This window comes from Hyaena hyaena, unplaced genomic scaffold (genome assembly GCF_003009895.1).
Source record: "Hyaena hyaena isolate Hyena2069 unplaced genomic scaffold, ASM300989v1 scaffold_183, whole genome shotgun sequence".
Lineage (NCBI taxonomy): Eukaryota > Metazoa > Chordata > Mammalia > Carnivora > Hyaenidae > Hyaena > Hyaena hyaena.
Genome location: NW_024080815.1, coordinates 129,111 through 147,159, shown reverse-complemented (window position 1 = coordinate 147,159; position 18,049 = coordinate 129,111). Strand labels below are relative to the sequence as shown.

General features: G+C 40.7%; 2 protein-coding genes across 20 annotated transcripts in view; one reads left to right on the top strand and one right to left on the bottom strand.

Annotated features, from left to right (window-relative positions):
• Positions 1 to 7,357, top strand: part of ARNTL (aryl hydrocarbon receptor nuclear translocator like) — a 98,032-nt gene extending 90,675 nt beyond the window's left edge. For all 15 annotated transcript variants that reach the window (XM_039240857.1, XM_039240859.1, XM_039240864.1 and 12 more), the window contains 3 exons: positions 2,329 to 2,422; positions 6,229 to 6,331; positions 6,935 to 7,357. In XM_039240857.1, the coding sequence (XP_039096788.1) occupies positions 2,329 to 2,422; positions 6,229 to 6,331; positions 6,935 to 7,095 (358 nt within the window). In that variant the 3' untranslated portion in view covers positions 7,096 to 7,357. The remainder of the gene's footprint in view (positions 1 to 2,328; positions 2,423 to 6,228; positions 6,332 to 6,934) is intronic.
• A 912-nt stretch (positions 7,358 to 8,269) lies between these two features.
• BTBD10 (BTB domain containing 10) overlaps positions 8,270 to 18,049 on the bottom strand; it is an 81,168-nt gene continuing 71,388 nt past the window's right edge. For all 5 annotated transcript variants that reach the window (XM_039240871.1, XM_039240872.1, XM_039240875.1 and 2 more), the window contains 3 exons: positions 15,479 to 15,676; positions 12,480 to 12,590; positions 8,270 to 9,403 (listed from right to left, as the gene is read on the bottom strand). In XM_039240871.1, coding sequence (XP_039096802.1) covers positions 9,093 to 9,403; positions 12,480 to 12,590; positions 15,479 to 15,676 — 620 coding nt within the window. In that variant the 3' untranslated portion in view covers positions 8,270 to 9,092. The remainder of the gene's footprint in view (positions 9,404 to 12,479; positions 12,591 to 15,478; positions 15,677 to 18,049) is intronic.

Sequence of the window (18,049 nt, the reverse complement as noted above, 5' to 3'; positions counted from 1 at the left end):
CTGCTGCTTGTGGAAGCTGCCTAGCTTTCATAATAGAGACCAGGCATTTCAGTTAGTAATAGAGGCTCTCTTGAGAGGGCTTCCTTTCCATGTGAAAGAGAGGAGGAGGAGTTTACCTGGGTTCGAGTTCTGGGCCCCTACTGGGCTGTGCTTAAGAGATGCACTTCTTGGTGTCTGTTGAGCTGCGCCATACAAGGGGACAGTAACTATCTCTCAAAGATTGCCCTAGGAGCGGGAGAGATCCCGGGGAAGATCCTACAACAGAAACTGACAATAGTGTGCGCTCAGACACTGTTAATTAAATCTAAGTCTGTTAAGAGTAGTGATTAAGAAGGAAGCAGTTTTAAGTTCATCTGAATTTGGGGAATCGAGAAGGGTAGTAACCGGGTCCTTCAGAATGCACACTTAATGGAACATAGTAGGGGAAGAGAAAAATGATTCCCTGCTGCCACAGATTGATTCTCAGGAGAACTGAAAACTGGTCTTGTTTTCTCATTAGCCAGAGGAGGCTCTTATCCCGGGGAGTAGGACAGTTCTGTTCCAGCCCTCTGTGACTGATGGATATAGTGCCTTGAGTCTACTTCAGGAAGATGTGGGGCATTGTGCAGTGATAATCAGATTCTTACCAGCCACAATGATGATGCTTGGAACCATCCAAGAACAGTATAAAACAGTCCTTGACCTCAAGGATCTTATAAGAAGTCTATTTGCTTTATGACTTCAGAAAAAAGGGAGAGTACATGAACTGAAGCAGGGAAGGGAGAGTGCTAAGAATCCTAATAAATAATGCTAAGAAGTTTAGGCTGGGAAAAAAAATCGTAAGACCCCATTCGTTGTAGGATGCTGAGCAGATGTCCAAAATGTTGTGCTAATAAGCATTATGGAAGTTGGACTGGAATAGGAAGAGCCGAAGGTGAGCATGCTTAATAACCCAGGAATGAGGCCTGTCTCTCAGTGACGATACTGTCCCCAAGAAAAATCAGTAATTTAAGGACTAGATATTGAAGATGAAATAAGTAACAATGAAAAGCAATTCCAAGATGGGGAACCCAGGAAAACAGTGGTTTTATAGACAATAGAGTAGAGGAAGGTGGGAGACGTTCAGTGATTTTTTAGTAAGCAATTAGTACCCATCTGTGGGTTCTCAGAGTGTGTGGTATGTAGTTGTAACCTACCTTTGAGGAGCTTATGATCCAGGAGAGAGAAAGCTTATTCACTCCCCACTCTACACAACAGGGCAACACAGGCCAATTGCCAGAAGACTACCAGGCAGTGGAGGGAGGGGTACTTGGGTAGACCAGAAGCTGCATTCATCCACGTAGATGCTGAGTGCCTGGTGGTCACACAGCTGCCCCCGTATCATACACCAGCTTCACCGCTAGGCCACGGCTTCCTTTCCTGAGGTCTTCAGCCTGACAACACATATATGTGGATTTACATATAAAATGAGACTCATTTTTCATCACCTGTTGCTTTAGAAGGCGTGGGGACAGCTGCTGCTGCTGCTCCTGCTACTACTGCAAGGCTACTTTCTTCCCAGGTGTGGCTGAACCACCCTGGCACATTCCATTTCCTAAGAATATTCACTAGATTAAAAAATGTTTGTAGAGAAAAGGATGAATCACTTGCTGTGGGTTCTAGTTCATGTGTCAAAGACAGAAGTTGAACTTCTAAAATCCCCTCCAGCTCGGAGATCTGGATATTGTAAGAAATGAAGCTGGCCACTTCCTTGAAACTCAGCAACCTGAAATCCAAACCCTAATCCAAGGGCTTTGTCGGTGAGATGCTAGACTCAGGGTCTGCATTCTAGATCAGGTGCCTGTGGGATGAATACAGCTTCTCGCCTGTTATTGTATATATAATTTTTTAAACGTTTCTTTGTGAGAGAGCTTGTGGGTACACGCACGAGTGAGGGAGGAGCAGAGAGAGAAGGAGAGAAAATACCAAGTAGGCTCCGTCCACACCGTCAGCACAGAGCCCTACGTGGGGCTTGAGCTCACAATCATGAGATCATGACCGGAGTCGAAATCAAGAGCCAGATACTTAACTGACTGAGCCACCCAGGCGCCCTAAGTAGAATTTTATTGGAACACAGCTACACTCATTCATTTCCATATGGTCTATGGTTGCTTTCAAGCTACAATGGCAGAACTGAATAATTGTGACCAAGACCATATGTCCTACAGAGCCTAGAATAGTTACTGTTTGATCCTTTATAGGAAAGTTTGCCAGTGCCTATTCTAGGTCTTCATCCTCCTCCCCCCCACCCCTCACACACCACTGAAGAAAAGGAAAGGCAGTATAACTAACTCCTCTTTTCTCTGACAGAATAAGAGGGTCATCGCCTTCCAGTTGTGGCTCCAGCCCATTAAATATCACAAGTACACCTCCTCCTGATGCCTCTTCTCCAGGAGGCAAGAAGGTAAGGCTGATGACTCTCAGACTAAGGCCCTTCTTACTCTGGAGAGCCTCTTGCCCAGGTTGAAACACTGGGGGTGGGAGTAAATAATTAACAGTCATGGTTGCTGAAACAAGTTGGACCCTCTTTTCTTCTTTTAAGTAAATGCATCTATCTGAGTTTAGGTAGAAAGCATACCGGTGGTGTTAGGGAGGCTTGCTGACCTCCTCAGAGGATTTATTCCATGTGAATGCAAGAAGGCAGAAAGGATGTTCTAAGGAACGGGGAGGCCACCACATTGAGGGAACGTTTCAAGAGCTCCCGTGAAGGAAGCATTAGTGACTGCCTTGCACAGAAACTTTCTAGTTCTCTGCCAAAAATTGTCCAGGGAGAAAATATCATTAGTGTCCAGTGCAGGCACTGGAAATAGGAATACTAGCAGCAGCAACTTTGGTGCTTTGGAGCCAAGCCATGCCTGTGCAGCCGCCGAACACCTGGGGGATCTGCCTGGGCTTCCTGTGATGTGACAGCACTGGGTACAAGTATTTTACCAGTCACCAGCCTTTGTGAAGAGTTGGCTTGAAGATCACACTATAAATAGACTTAGAAACCACTCATTTGTTTCCATCTTTGCCAGATAATTTACAAGTGTAGGGCCATGTTAACGGTAAATCATAAATCTGTTTATAGTGCCCGATGTTAATATCGGTTAGGGTGACCCAAGGGCCAGCATCTTTGGACACAGTCTTCCTTCCCTGTCCCAAAACCTACGGAGAGAAAGAATATTAGTAATTCACACAGAGAGGACTCCTAGAACACAAATTGTGTCAAGAGCAGGACATGGGTTTTCAAAGCCGCGCTCCTCAGAGGCTCAGGTTACCAGGAGCTGTGGTGCTGGCAGGTGCGATGGGCCCAGGGCTGTTGGGGGAGTAGAGAGGGTGAGGGGGTAAGGTCCGGACTTTTGCTTCTACCAGGGCAGGTTCATTTTATATACGACTCTTCTGTAATAATTGTATTTGAAAATAAGTTTTCAAACCCCATAAAGGTTTGGAAGTCAACAATTGAATGGGTAAGAGTGATCAGTGAAGGATAGACCCAGGCTTGAAGCCTGGCTTTGCGACCATGTGTAATTATTTAGCCCTTGTTTTTGTTTTGTTTTATGACGAGGCTACTATAGGTTAGGACAGCCGGCATCTTTGCACTTGTTAAGCCCGGTTATAAGGTAACATGTGAAAATCCCTGGCCTTTGCTAGGACTCAGAAAATAGCGCCAGGGGAGAAGGTCTAGGCTTGGTACATCCCCAGTCCCTGCTTGCAGGTTTTGCTCTTAGGTCTGCTCTGTTATATCCCCAGGTCCTCCCTGCATACTGCATCCACCATCTCCTTAGGGTGGTCTCCCCTTCTGTGTTTCTCAATTCAAATTCTAGACATCTGACATCCTGGTATCACCAAGAATCCCACTACTCTTTTGAAAGGTTACCACTACAGTATCGTGCTTAAATATCACCCAGGAAACTTGTACATTTTGTCATCTTAGCCTAACAACTTTATAGGTGACAATATCTAAGTTCCCCAATATTATATGTTGAGCCAGTCATTTAACACGTATAGCCCAAAATGTAAATTCAGGTCTCGACTGGTGGTTGTTTTCACACCAACAGTTGCAGAGATCTAAAAGTGCACTCTACATCACAAAGCCGCAAGCATGTTTGAGGCATTTATGGAAAATTCTTCTTTGGGCTTAACAAAAATGGGAAGAAATTCTGAATAGGAGTCCTCAGCAACAGGACTTGTAAGAGTAGCTTAAACAAGATGGAGTTAGAAATGACAGCAGCACTGTACCAAAGCCATGAGAGTCAGGGTGGCCCCATGCCACCAGCCCTTCCCAGTCACTTTCAAATTGGGCAGGTCCAAATTTAGTTTGACAATTCTTTCATTCAGAGTCAAGCTTAGAAAGTGAGGCTCTCAGTGAACCTCCTCCATCCGAGGACAGTCGGACATGCAGGGGCATAAGGTGGGTTCAGATAGAGACAGTTCCCTAAATACCACCTGCGGGTCTGTTTTTGGTAGGGAGGGGTGTTAAGGGGGGCAAGCCCTTTTCAGGGGTCTGCAAGGCCCACACTATTTTCATAATCGAAACAGTTTTGGGTAAAACTACTGGTGCTTTTGCAAAAATCACGGCATGGCACCTACTGTACGAGTAGTCATTGTGTTCTTCACCACACATACTCACAAAAAAAGGAGTTTTCAAGCCAGTTTCATTTAAGAATGTCCGTAATAAGCAGTAAATATATTTTATAAAATCCTTGAGGAAATGTTTTAATACTGATACAAAATGGGAAGTGTGCACGAAGCAGTTGTGCTGCCTAGTGAAGGGCACGGTTGTCTCCAGGGAAAGCACTTCCAAAGCTAGGAGCTAAACAAACTGCCTTTTTCGTAGGACACCATTTGTACTATTGCAAACTATGGTTTTTCAGACTTGAGTATTTAGGGACATTTTCTTGAAAACGCATGTGTGAGTTCAAAGAAAACTGACCGTGTTTGCTGCCAATGAGACAATTTTAGCTTTCAAGCAAAGATGAGAATTTTTGGAAAACTTCTGTCTGCTACTTTGAGCTTACCAGTTTCCCAAAATTTAAAAGGTATTTCTGATGACAGAATACTACTTAATGATGACTTAATACTACTATTAAGAATGGTGATGTTTTGATGTATAATGAAACGTGTCAGTATTTAGATTTGCCTAACTCAGTGAGCCAGTATTTTCCAAATGACCAAGGCAAAATCATGCCAAGGTATATACCAGTGCATTTGTATATACTAGAGTACAAGAATTTCACTGATATGGTTTCAGATTCCACATTGTACCTAATCTTTAAGAAGATTGAGTGTTGATGTAGAATCAGAATACCAAAGTTATTTGAAAAGACTATTCAAATATACCTCCCTTTTCCAACTACATACCTGATTTCCTTCCTATACTTCAGTCAAACGACATCTAAACCGACTAAGGAAGAAAATCAGAATCCAGTTAAATCTAGGTAAGCCAGACATTTGATTTGCCAAAAAAAAAAAAAAAAAAACCAAGGACATTTAATTTTTTGTTGCTTTAAAATAGCTATTTTTCATTAAAATGCTCTTCAGGTTAACATATAATAGGTTTATTAGATTTAAAAATTTTTAGTTTTAACTTTGCATATAGAAAGTACTAATAAATAACAGCATATACATAAACGTTCTTTGGAGCTTTCCATTTATAATGCCACCTACTGGCAAGACCCGCTTTTACTGCCTCTTTGGAAATCTAGTCAGAGGCTGAGGTTTAGTCCTTGTGAATAGTGTGATCCAAGGCAAACGAGTGCTCTGGGGATTTTACTTGATTTTTTTTTTTTTAATGTTTTTTTTAATTATTCTTGAGAGACAGAGCATGAGGGGGGAGGGCCACAGAGAGAGGGAGACACAGAATCCAAAGCAGGCTCCTGGCTCGGAGCAGTCAGTACAGAGCCCAATGCGGGGCTCGAATCCACGAACCGTGAGATCATGACCTGAGCCGAAGTCAGTCACTTAACCGACTGAGCCACCTAGGCGCCCCTTTACTTGGTCTTTAAATTGCCTGTGTGGGCTGACTCATCCAGAGAAAATAAGTTGGGGGAGAGGTTTATCTCACTATGACCATTCCTAATAGTTTCTTGCTTGAAGTCATCGACCAGGAAACTGAACACTTTCCCCCTATCTTTTCTCTCTTCAACATGCTTCATTTTCTTGATGATCTTGAGTCCAGTACTGATTAAAAACTGTTAATGATACAAAAAACTTCACTTCTGTTTGTAGGTTTTAAATGGAGGGACTCCAGACATTCCTTCCAGTGGCCTACTACCAGGGCAGGCTCAGGAAAACCCAGGTTATCCATATTCTGATAGTTCTTCTATTCTCGGTAAGTAGCATTATTACTCCTTTCCCCTGTAGGGAGCTTGCACAACATCTGGCATGAAGTCAATTTTAAGAAATGAATAAAACAAACTAGTTTTAAAACTAGTTTAAAATTTGTTTAAATCTTTACTTCGAAGTTCAGTTAAAGGGTTGAGGTCTGGTGGGGACTCCAGTAGCTTAGACACAGGTGTTTCCCCATGTGGGCCAGAAATCTTCGGTGGGAGAGCTGATGAAGATTCACAGGGTATCAAAAGTCATTAAGTGATAAAGAGTTTGCTTCTCTTCTCTTACCCATCTTTTCCTCCATTGGTCTTCCTAGATCTTTTTTTCCTCATCCTTACCTTCCTATTTGTCTTTCCTTCTGTATCTCCCTCCTTGTAACTGGTTATGTCAGAATATTAAAATGAGGTCAACTCAAATGCTTTTAATCTTTATTGCATTTTAAGCACTTCTAAAAAGTTGGTTATTCTCGGAGACACAGCAAAGTTATATATGGCAATGCAGCCCCAAAGCAGTCTCTCTCAGCATTCTCCCCTTACCGTGAAGTACAACTAACGGTAAACATGCTTTGGGATGATGACTGACCAGTCTTCACCTTTTCCCACAGGTGAGAACCCTCACATAGGCATAGACATGATAGAAAACGACCAAGGCTCAAGCAGTCCCAGCAATGATGAAGCAGCAATGGCCGTCATAATGAGTCTCTTGGAAGCCGATGCTGGGCTGGGAGGTCCTGTTGACTTTAGTGACTTGCCATGGCCGCTGTAAACACTACATGTTGCTTTGGCAACAGCTACAGTATCAAAGTGCATTACTGGTGGAGTTTTACAGTCTGTGAAGCTTACTGGATAAGGAGAGAACAGTTTTTATGTACTGTCCTCATAAAAGCCACCTCAGAGCCATTGATACAAGTCAATCTTACCATGTGTAACTCAGACAAAGTGGAACTAAGCCTGCTCCAGTGTTTCCTCATCATTGATTATTGGGCTAGCTGTGGATAGCTTGCATTAATTGTATATTTTGGATTCTGTTTGTGTTGAATTTTTTAATCATCGTGCACAGAAGCATCATTGGTAGCTTTTATATGCAAATGGTCATTTCAGATGTATGGTGTTTTTACACTACAAAGAAGTCCCCCATGTGGATATTTCTTATACTAATTGTATCATAAAGCCGTTTATTCTTCCTTGTAAGAATCCTTTACTATAAATATGGGTTAAAGTATAATGTATTAGACAGTTAAATATTTTTAATAAATGTTTCCCTTGTTCTATAAATACTGTTCACATTTCAAATAGAAAAAAAATCCTATGTGTTACAGGGCTGGATCAACTTTCTACAGGTGTTTAAGGACAAGTCACACCAATAACATTTACAGTGCCTTTCTGGCCTTTGCAACAGTCTAGGACTTCTAGAATTTCCCTGTGTGAGTAGCTGAGCTATACTGCTAAAATAGTTCATCTGCAAATCGTTGCAATTTTATGTGAGTACAATGACATTACTGCTTAAACCCAATTTTCAAACCCTATGAAATTACAAATTCAAGAGTAGATGTAGTAAATGGGCTTCTCTCCTCCAACTCCTCTCTACTCATGGTTGTACGGCTTCACACATTAAGTAACACCAGACCCAAAGCACCTAAGAATTTCTGCTTCCTTGTTGAGTTGGGCCACAGAGTATTTTTTAAAAAGCATCTGCACAAAGCACCGAACCAGTGTCAGAAATTGGCTTTGAAATCGAAGGTCATTCTATAACCCAGTAAAGGTATCACCATATTAGGTTTGACTAGAAAACGTTCTTTTTTCAGCTCAAACATTGCTTTGGATTTAGTAGGGAATCTAAGTGCTTTGTCGCACATAAGCTGGAGTTCCGTGTGCTACCACCCAGACAGGAAATCTATTTATGAGAGTCAGGATCTGGTCAAGATGGTTATAAAGATGAGAAACATTAAAACAATGTAATTTTATTTTGATGAAAAACTCGAGTTTACAATCATTTAGTAAATGAAGAGCAAACACTTCATTTTCCTATCCCATAACTCTTAAGAAAAAAAAAATTAGTAAATAAATATCTGAACGGATTAAGGGTAAGGCAGACTGGATAATAAACCACCTCTGATGTTCACACTTCCTGCATGTGACTCACTGTAAAAGGGCGAGAACGGCACTGGAGAGAAAGATATGGGCATTCAATCTCATCCTAATCGTTCAAATAAGCCCAATCACAAATACCCTTTTTTTTTTTTTTTTTTTGCTCATCACGGGCAGCAAACTATACACATTTTACTGAAGGAATACTTTGATAGAAGCACTTGTTTCAGTTATATTGTGCATCACAACTATAAAAATGGCTTGAACAGTTCCATTTAACCACCATTTATAAAGTGCAACTATATAATATTCTACATTTTACATGGGGTGTGATGAATTATCAATCTAAGCTGAAAATACCCCAAGCTGCCAATTTTCACCACTTCTGAAAATATCTAGATGTGTGAAAAAGGACTATCCCCCATACAAAGAACCAATTTCACAAACCTACTGGTAAACAAATACATTTATATAACTGGAACCTCAGGATGCTAGAGTTGTACTCATTTTAAAAACCATTCAGCTACCTTTGGTCTTTAAAAAAGCCTCCACTGCAATATCCTAAACATTGTTATGTGCATCTCACGATGAAGAGTGTGGCCTTGCAGTGCAGAATGAGGAGAGTGTGACGTCACCGTGAAGGGTAGCATGCTATGGTTTCAAGGAACGTCAGCATCACAGCATTGGATTCTGTGCATCAGGATCGAGGTCATTGTTGCCAGAAGGGGGGTGCATCGGGAGAATATCCAGCTCGTCCACTTGAGGAGTCGGGTGCATGACTACCAGCTGGTCCTGGGGAATGTCTGCGGCAGCTGCTGCAAGGTTGGTAATAGATTTACTCTTTACACACTGAAAGTCTACGTGCCGACTCTTTCCTTCTTCCTTCTCCCAAGACATTCGAATAAAGGGTCTTTGGACATATTTGTAAATTACTTCTGGGCGGCCCCCAGGCCTTTTCTTTACTTTCTCTTTGTAGGTGGGATAACCTGGAAGAGAGGAGTTTTAATAACTGAGGATATGCACATACACACACAAGCATGCACACTTGGTCCTGGCACACTTCTCGGCCAAGTTAGCCTAAAGAGGGCTTTTCTACCGTAATTCCTGAACAAACAAATTAAAGAAAACCAATATTCCATCTCGTTAGTCATCAGTTCAATGGCCAGAAACTGAAATCCTACTGATGCAATTCCACTCAATCCACCAAACACCAGAAAAACATTCTTAAAGTCAAAGCATGGAGGGATAGGTCCCAAATACAATGGTATGTAATCTAGTGCATCTTGGGCTCTACCTGTGTGTCCTTCATATCCCTGAACCCCTCCCTTCACAGGACTATCCGGCCACAAGGCCTGCAATTTATTGCCACATGAACCTTCTAATATCCTTAAACCTAAATCTCTTTATATTGCTTTGTTTTTTTGTTAAAAGAGAAAGAGCAGTCCAGCTTCACTGCTTCTAAGTACACCTCTGCACATAGGTCAGCAAAGCCAATATTTTAACCCCCATACCATTTGAACATTGCTTCCAACAACAACCAAGCAGTTTATCCAGAAAGGCAATTCCAAAGCAGCTTCCCCTAATTATACCTTCCTCCTCTCTGATAATTACTAAAAAGTAACAACTAGCAAAGACCACTCTAGTTTGGGAAAAGGTTCATTTTACCAGTAAGGCAATTTTTCTAAAGACATACACTTCTTAGGAGCTATCAGAAGTCCCTTCCCTCCCTTCTACTAGGAAGAATTGCTAGTTTAGAACAGGGACTGGCAAACATGTGCTGTAAAGGACCAGGTGGCAAATATTTCAGGCTCATGTTAGCTTCTATTGCAACTACTCAACTATGCCACTATAAATTGAAATCAGCCACAGAAATATGTAAATGAATAAGCATGTCTGTGTTCCAGTAAAAACTTTAGGTCTAAAAAGAGACAATGGGAGAAAAAACAACAGGCAATGGGCTAGATTGGGCTCATGGACCACAGACCATATTAGAATCGGAGAAAACTAGGGGGAACCTGGGTGGCTCGGTCGGTTAAGCATCCGACTCGATTTCAGCTCAGATCATGATCTCATCGTTCAAGAGTTTGAGCCCCACATCAGATTCCATGCTGAGATAGTGAGGAACCTGCTTGGGATTCTCCTCTCCCCCTCTCTGCCTTTCCCCTGCTCATGCTCTCTCTTTCCCAAAATACATAAATAAATATTTTTAATCAGAAAAAAGTAGAAAAACCTCACATCCCAGGGACTCTAATTATTGCATAAAGATGTATGTAAGCATCATTGGTAGCTAGTATATTTAGCCACGTATGGAATGTGCATGTATGTGGCTCAGGAGCAGGCAGGGCTAAAAACCTTTTAAAAACCGGCTGCAGAATGTCTTGTTTCACACTCCCAATCAATTACCATCTGAAGTGCAGCTCTAGAGTTCAGAAGGTTCTCCAGCTCGGGGCACCTGGGTGGCTCAGTCGGTTAAGGTCATGATCTTCGGCTCAGGTCATGATCTCACGGTTCGTGGGTTCAAGCCCCACGTCGGGCTTTGTGCTGACAGCTAGTTCAGAGCCTAGAGCCTGTCTTCACATTCTGTATCTCCCTCTCTCTCTGACCCTCCCCTGCTCACACTCTCTGGCTCAAAAATAAATAAAACATTAAAAAAAGCTTTGGGAAAAAAAAAAGTTCTCCAGCTCTATTCCTTTGTCCTTGATTCCTCTTGGACTATTAGGAAGTCTTTAAAATTCCTCTCTCACCATATTCCAATCTCCTCCACACAAAATCACCACTGACACAAGTGTACTATTACAGCCTTGCTTAAAAACTACTACCAATGGCTTCCTCGTGCTCCAAGGGAAAGTCCACAGTCTTTAGCATAGTATCTAAGGCTTTTTTACAACCTGGTTCCAACCTACTTGTCATCAGGCTTCAGCTCACACATCTGTCTTAGGGATGCCTTCCTCAACCTCTTAATCTACACGTTTCCAGGTGCCTTCTTTCTCACTTGGAAATCAACAGCTAAATTCCACGACTGACAAAATGACAGAGGACAACACAGAGTGGTGAAGCAAATGTGTGAGCAATCCCACTACATTTTTAAGCCCAAAGTCTCCTCCCCTTCCTGCAAAGACCCTATTTCTGGTCATCCTTTCCCATATATGTCAGCAGCTCATTACTATGATCTCCAACAGCTCAACTAGTCACTGATCAACACCATTATCTTCATTATCAGCATCAAAGACGTACTGAGAAAGTACTATGTGCAAGGCCCTGTTTTAAGTGGTTTTCCTGTACTGGTTCACTCTACCCTCATAATAGCCCTGTAGAGTACTTATTAATGCCTCCATTTTAGACGAAGAAACTGAGGCACAGAGAATTTAAGCGCCAAGGCCATACAACTATTAAGTCATAGGACTTAAGTAACACAAGCAATGTGGCCCCAGAACCTTTAATCTTTACACTTTGCCATGTTATGCCAAGGAAGACACGTTGTTCTTAGTAAAGGCACTTTAAAATAAAAATATCTGACATGGCATCTGGAAAATTCTATTTAAACCACAAAGTAAAAGCAATCTAAAAATGTACACATTTAAGAAGAGGAAATAAGTTTGTAATTTGTATTTAATGTGAAAATAAGTTAACTATTAATATACCTTAAGAACCAGTAAACTACAAATATGCTTGTACATGCATTTTCAGAAAGTAGTTTTTAGTTCTGTTGGGCTTTGAGGAACCCCAATGATCACTAATGGGCTAAGAGCTCTGCCAACCTTATGGGAATGTCTACACATGTGCCCAAACATACTATATGGGCTAAAAAGTGCACCAGGGTGATCTATGGTAGACAAATTTCTCTGTATTGCTAGGGGATCTTATGGAATAAATAATAATTTCTAATGGCTTTCTACTCAAAGAAAACTAATATTTGTTATTTGTAGGTCTACTGCATGAACATTCATTTGGTAATCATTTGAGTTCTTCTCAAAGTATATATTTGTCAAACTATACTCCAAATGGCATTCAATTTTTAACTTTTTTTAAAAAAGAAAATAGAAAATAATGAAAATGTCTTACCTTCTATTCCCAATCTAATCTTCTTAAGACCTCTCTCCTTCAAAACTGATTTGGCCACATCTCTGTTTTCAATGTACTTGAAAAATCTATATAATTTTGTGCTATAAATAACTGGAAACAAAACAAAAATATTTTCTTATTAAAATCAAAGCACTTAGAGATGAACTCAAAATTATCTTGATCCTCAAAGGGGCCTGACAACCCTACAAGCCCAATATGGATGCAGTGATGCGGAAGGATGACCAGCCAACAGGACAGGACAATTCAGTACAGTTAATATATAAGCAAATGTCTACTCAAGTTGAAACAAGAAAAGCTTTAACAACCAATCAGGTAACCCAATCCATAGGAAGAATCTCTTTCTGAAACATCATATACAAACTTACTGGAGTGGGATCTTCCCCAATTTCTTCAAATAAGAGACCCAACAGATAGCAATGTCACATCATTATCAAGCAGCCAAAGTCAAGGACTTTGCTGTGATGCCTATAACGCCTTGTCTAGAAGGGAAAAAACTGCCTTGTCAGAAAGTACAAAACGGATACATAGTCTGTATCATGGATTGAGCAACTATTAATAATTCCCCAAAAAGGCAAAGACCCTCCCCACAAACTGTTTCAATTCAGGCGAACAGCCCCGTTTAATACTGATGTTAAAAAAATGGCAGATTCGAGCATGTTCTGCCTAGGTTAGTCTGTTTAGAGCAAACTGGCTTTGCAAAGGACAGACATTCCACTAACAACATGTTGAGTCTTCCAAATGTGCTGGGAACTTCAGGGAGTTAGAGTGATGGACCTTCCTCGCCTTCTCTCTTTCAGGTGGAGTTATCTCCCTTAAAAGGTGAACTGCAAAGGTTTTTTCAAAAAAAGAAAAACACACTCACAAACCAAACATGCTGGTTTAAGAGCCAATAAAAGGAAAATACGTATACAGATGCTACTCATGGGGTAAATTTGTGATTTACATCCTTAAGATAACTGATATTTTAAGATACAAATCTGCTGACATCTCAGAATGTGTATGTCACATTTAGGAAAATCAGGCTGAAGAGGCAGTGTCTCCTCAAATGAATCTTCTCTAGTGTGGAACATCTTAGCACAAAATGAAATATATTTAAACAAATTAAGTAAAAATGTTTTCAGTCCTCTTTAAGCTTCAAAGATGAAGATGAAAAACAAGAAAACAAACCAAAGAACACGGTCATGGGAAGTTCAACAAGTGAAAAGGAAAAGCCAGGTCAACCATATTCCTCTATCACTATCATGTCATTTCTTTTTTTTTAATGTTTTATTTATTTCTAGGAGAGAGAGAGAGAGACAGCGTGAGCAGGGCAGGGTCAGAGAGAGAGGGAGTCACAGACTGAAACAGGCTCCAGGCTCTGAGCTGGCAGTCAGCACAGAGCCCGACACGGGGCTCGAACCCACGAACCGCAAGATCATGACCTAAGCGAAAGTCGGACGCTTAACCGACTAAGCCACCCAGGCGCCCCTATCATGTCATTTCTATGTTCTACAGCTGGCTCTATACTCTCTAGTATATTTCTTTTAATTTCTGTTAGCTTTTCATTGTTCCTGTGTTTTGCTCAATTTGTTATTCCACATATTATTACAGGAAACTACTGTCAGAAAACAAGCTAGGAATGAGGAAATACGACAGAAATGGCTGTTACTACAACTGTCCAGAGAAGAATCACAACACTCATTAAGTAGGTTATGCAAAAGGAACATATCAATGTAAACTCTGAAAAGTGCTACTATAACTTATGTTAAAATAATCTTTTGAAAATCTTCAAAAAAAAAAATACCACTGGGAGACTGCTTCGTTTTTAGACAAGGAGAGGTAAATCGAAAACATCAGAAATTAAGGCATTCTGGTAAGTTTCTATATGCCTGTATTTTTTTACTTAAACCCTCATCTTTACCAACTCAACACAGACTGGAGCACAGAGCAAGATGCCAGGTTCTTTTAGCTAGTTCCTCAAATCATTCTTTTAACTCTATCTGATATCTCAAATCTATAAAACTGCTCAAAAATACTCTATTGGGTTCATCAAGAAAAGTAAATTTTCTGACAACAACAAAAAAATCAAAAGGCTCTTATCAGAAAAAGTTTGAGGGACACCTGGGTGGGTTAGTCGGCTGGGCATCTGACTTTGGCTCAGGTCATGATCTCGCAGTCTGTGAGATTGAGCCCTACATTAGGCTGTGTGTTAAAGCTCAGAGCCTGGAAACTGCTTCAGATTCTGTGTCTCCTCTCTGCTTCTCGCCTGCTTGCGTGCACACGCGTGCTGTCTCTCTCTCTCAAAAATAAACATTAAAATTTTTTTTAATGTTTGTAAATGTAGTAATACGGGAAAAAAAAAAAAAAATCACTGTTGCTCAAGAAAAGCTGTTTTGGTCAGAAATACCTAACTACAGTTCCACAAAGATTTCTGAAGGATCACTATATCCTCCAGAACACACAGGATACTAAAAAGGGAACATCTTAGAACTTAAAGTCACACTAAAAACCAATGAGATGAAGCTTCTCATTTTATAGATGAATAAAAATTCATCTAAAAAAATCAGCTGATTTTTTATAATCTAACTCCAAGATCTACTTCTCTAGAAGGCTTCTTTCTAAATGAAAAGAAAAAAAATCCATCAAGATCCAGATACTTCAACAAAGAGCAAACCATTTCTGTGCAGGATACGCGTGGGCATAATCCTTCTATAAAAGGCCACAGAGTAAATACTTCGGGCTTTGCGAGCCATGCGGTCTCTCTTGCAACTACTCAACTCTGCCATCGTAGCGCAGAAGCAGCAATAGACAATACATAAAACTGGACTTAAAAAAACAGGCAATAGGCTGGATTTTGGCCCACAGGCCATAGTTGATGACTCCTGGTGTAGGTAAGAATTCAATGTACTTTCTTTATAAAAACTGTCCTTTGATCAGTATTATAAAAGATACAGAGAATCTGTGACGACTCAAGAGAGAAAACATGCCACAACACTTACTTTGTGAATACTCTTCTCCCATCTGTGGTGGATACTCTTCATCCCAATCAACCACGTCATCATCTGTAAGCACTACTATGTGGCATTCTCGTTCCCCACTCTGGGCACTAGCTACCATGAGGGGCAGGATCATTTCTTCCAGATAAAATTCAAACTGTCTACGAGCACCATCATTTGATAACTCATGCATTAGGGCACCTGAAACGAAACCCACAAAAATGCCTTGATTTTTTTTGATGACTGACAAGTAAAGGAACACACACAACATCATATTAGTTCATCATCTACTCTACAACCCTACAGACAAAATATACTGGTTATTTTATAGTCAAAACTTTTCCTAGAGGGGCCCCGGGTGGCTCAATCAGTTAAGTATCCAACTTTGGCTCACAGTTCGTGGCTTCAAGCCTCGCATTGGGCTCTGTGCTGACAGCTCAGGGCCTGCAGCCTGCTTCAGATTCTGTGTCTCCCTCTCTGCCCGTCTCCTGTTCATGCTCTCAAAAATAAATAAATATTAGAAAAAAACTCGGCGGTGGGGGGCGCCTGGGTGGCTCAGTCAGTTAAGCTGCCAACTTCAGCTCAGGTCATGATCTCACGGTTTGTGTGGGGCTCTGTGCTGACAGCTCAGAGTCTGGAACCTGCTTTGGATTGTGTCCCCCTCTCCTCTGCCCCTCCTCTGGACTGCCTCCCTCCCTCCTTCCCTCTCTCTTTCTCTCTCTCAAAAATAAACATTAAAAAAAAAACTTCCTAGGAAGAGATTTTATGAAACTGCAGAATCTTACAGCAAGAAGGGCCAATTAAAAGCATCTAACACAAGCTCCATTTTATACTTCATGAAGTGATCTGCCCAAGGTTACAAAACTAATTTGCAAAATCAGAATTAAATCCCCCAAGCCCTCCCTAGCCCAGGGTACTTTTTACTGTATCATGTTGTCTTCTATCAATATATGTAATTATATCTTAAAGCAGATCTTAAGGATTGTTTCAGATTGTCCACATAAACTAAAATAGCTCCCATATTCCATCTCCCATGTTTTTTTCTCACAAAATTATTCACACACATCATTAACATATCAGTGTAGGAAAAGAAGTGAACTGGCCTTGGGATAAGGAAAGCAAAAGGCTAAGTACAGACATAACGAATAACTTCAATTTCCCAAGTACACAGACACAAACTCACCTGCATTGACCTAATCGTTTTTGTTTTTCTATGTCAATGGCAATGTCCTATCTCCTATTTAAGCTTAAGTACTACTAATTCAGAACTACTGAGAGGCTTAGAGAAGGAATTAGAACTCAATCTAATCTATAGTCTACAGTAGGAGAGCTTTTTTCCTCCTAAACATGTTGCTAATTATATAACAATTATTAATAATATATGACATAACAAATTATTAAGTAAAATATGTTATTATTTAGCCATGGCCTCTCTCTAGGCTGGCCACCTCCCATTATAATTCCTTTTGAATTCCCTCTATCGCCAAACTGCTAGATATACAGGCTGGCTACTTCCCATTATGATTTCTTTTTAATACCCTTTATCATCAAACTCCTAGATATATCAACATATTGATTTTAAGTTTTGAACCAATTCCAATCTGACTTCTACACTCAATAATCCTCAAAACTGCTCTCAATATAGCCTCCAAATGACCTTTATATGGTAAAAATAATGAACATCTCTGGATCCTGTTCTTATTTGACTTCTCGGTTGAATCTCTTTTAAGGACCAACACCCTCTTCTTCTTAAAACACTCTCTTTGCAAAGAATCTCTGATGCCACGATCTCTGGCTTTCTTTCTCCTTCAGATGTTCTTCAATCATTTTTACCAACTCTTTCTCCGCTAGCTGTTCATTAAATACTGATGTTTCTCAGGACAATTTTCTTTTCTTCTCCTACCTTATGCTGATAATTCCGAAATTTATTCTACTAATTCTCATCTTCTATATTCTAGATGCATTATATTCAACTGCCTTCTGGAAATCTCTACAGGGAGGCCACCTCACAAGTACCTCAAACTCAATATATTCAAAGGTGAATTTAATCATATCTGCTTCTCCCTGCAGAGTTTTCCAAATCAGTAAATAGCCACATCATCCATTCATTTCTCAGAATCATCTCACAAGAGTGCCGGGTATATAGTAGGAACTTAAATATTTGTAGAATAAATAAATGAATCCCTGATTCCTCCTTCACATCCTAATTCAATTATTCCCCAAACCCTATCAAGTCTACCTCTTAAATACACCTTGAATGGTGTCATTTCCTTCTCTAAAGATGCTAACTAAAGATAACTGCAAAATCTCTTATGCCACAGGCTTTTCTGCAATGGGACCTTGACATCTCCTCCCAGGAGGTGGAGTCTGATTCCCCTCCCCTTTAACACAGGCTGGTCACACTGACTTGCTTGTAACCAGGGGAGCATGGCAGAGGTGACAGTGCAGGACTTGTGGTTTTGCCTTGGTCTTGGGGAATGCTCACTTTCCAAATGCTTCCCCACCTAACCTAGTCTGCAGTCTGAAGAAGCCCAAGGTGCATGAAGAGGCCACATGTAGGTACTCTGACAGCCC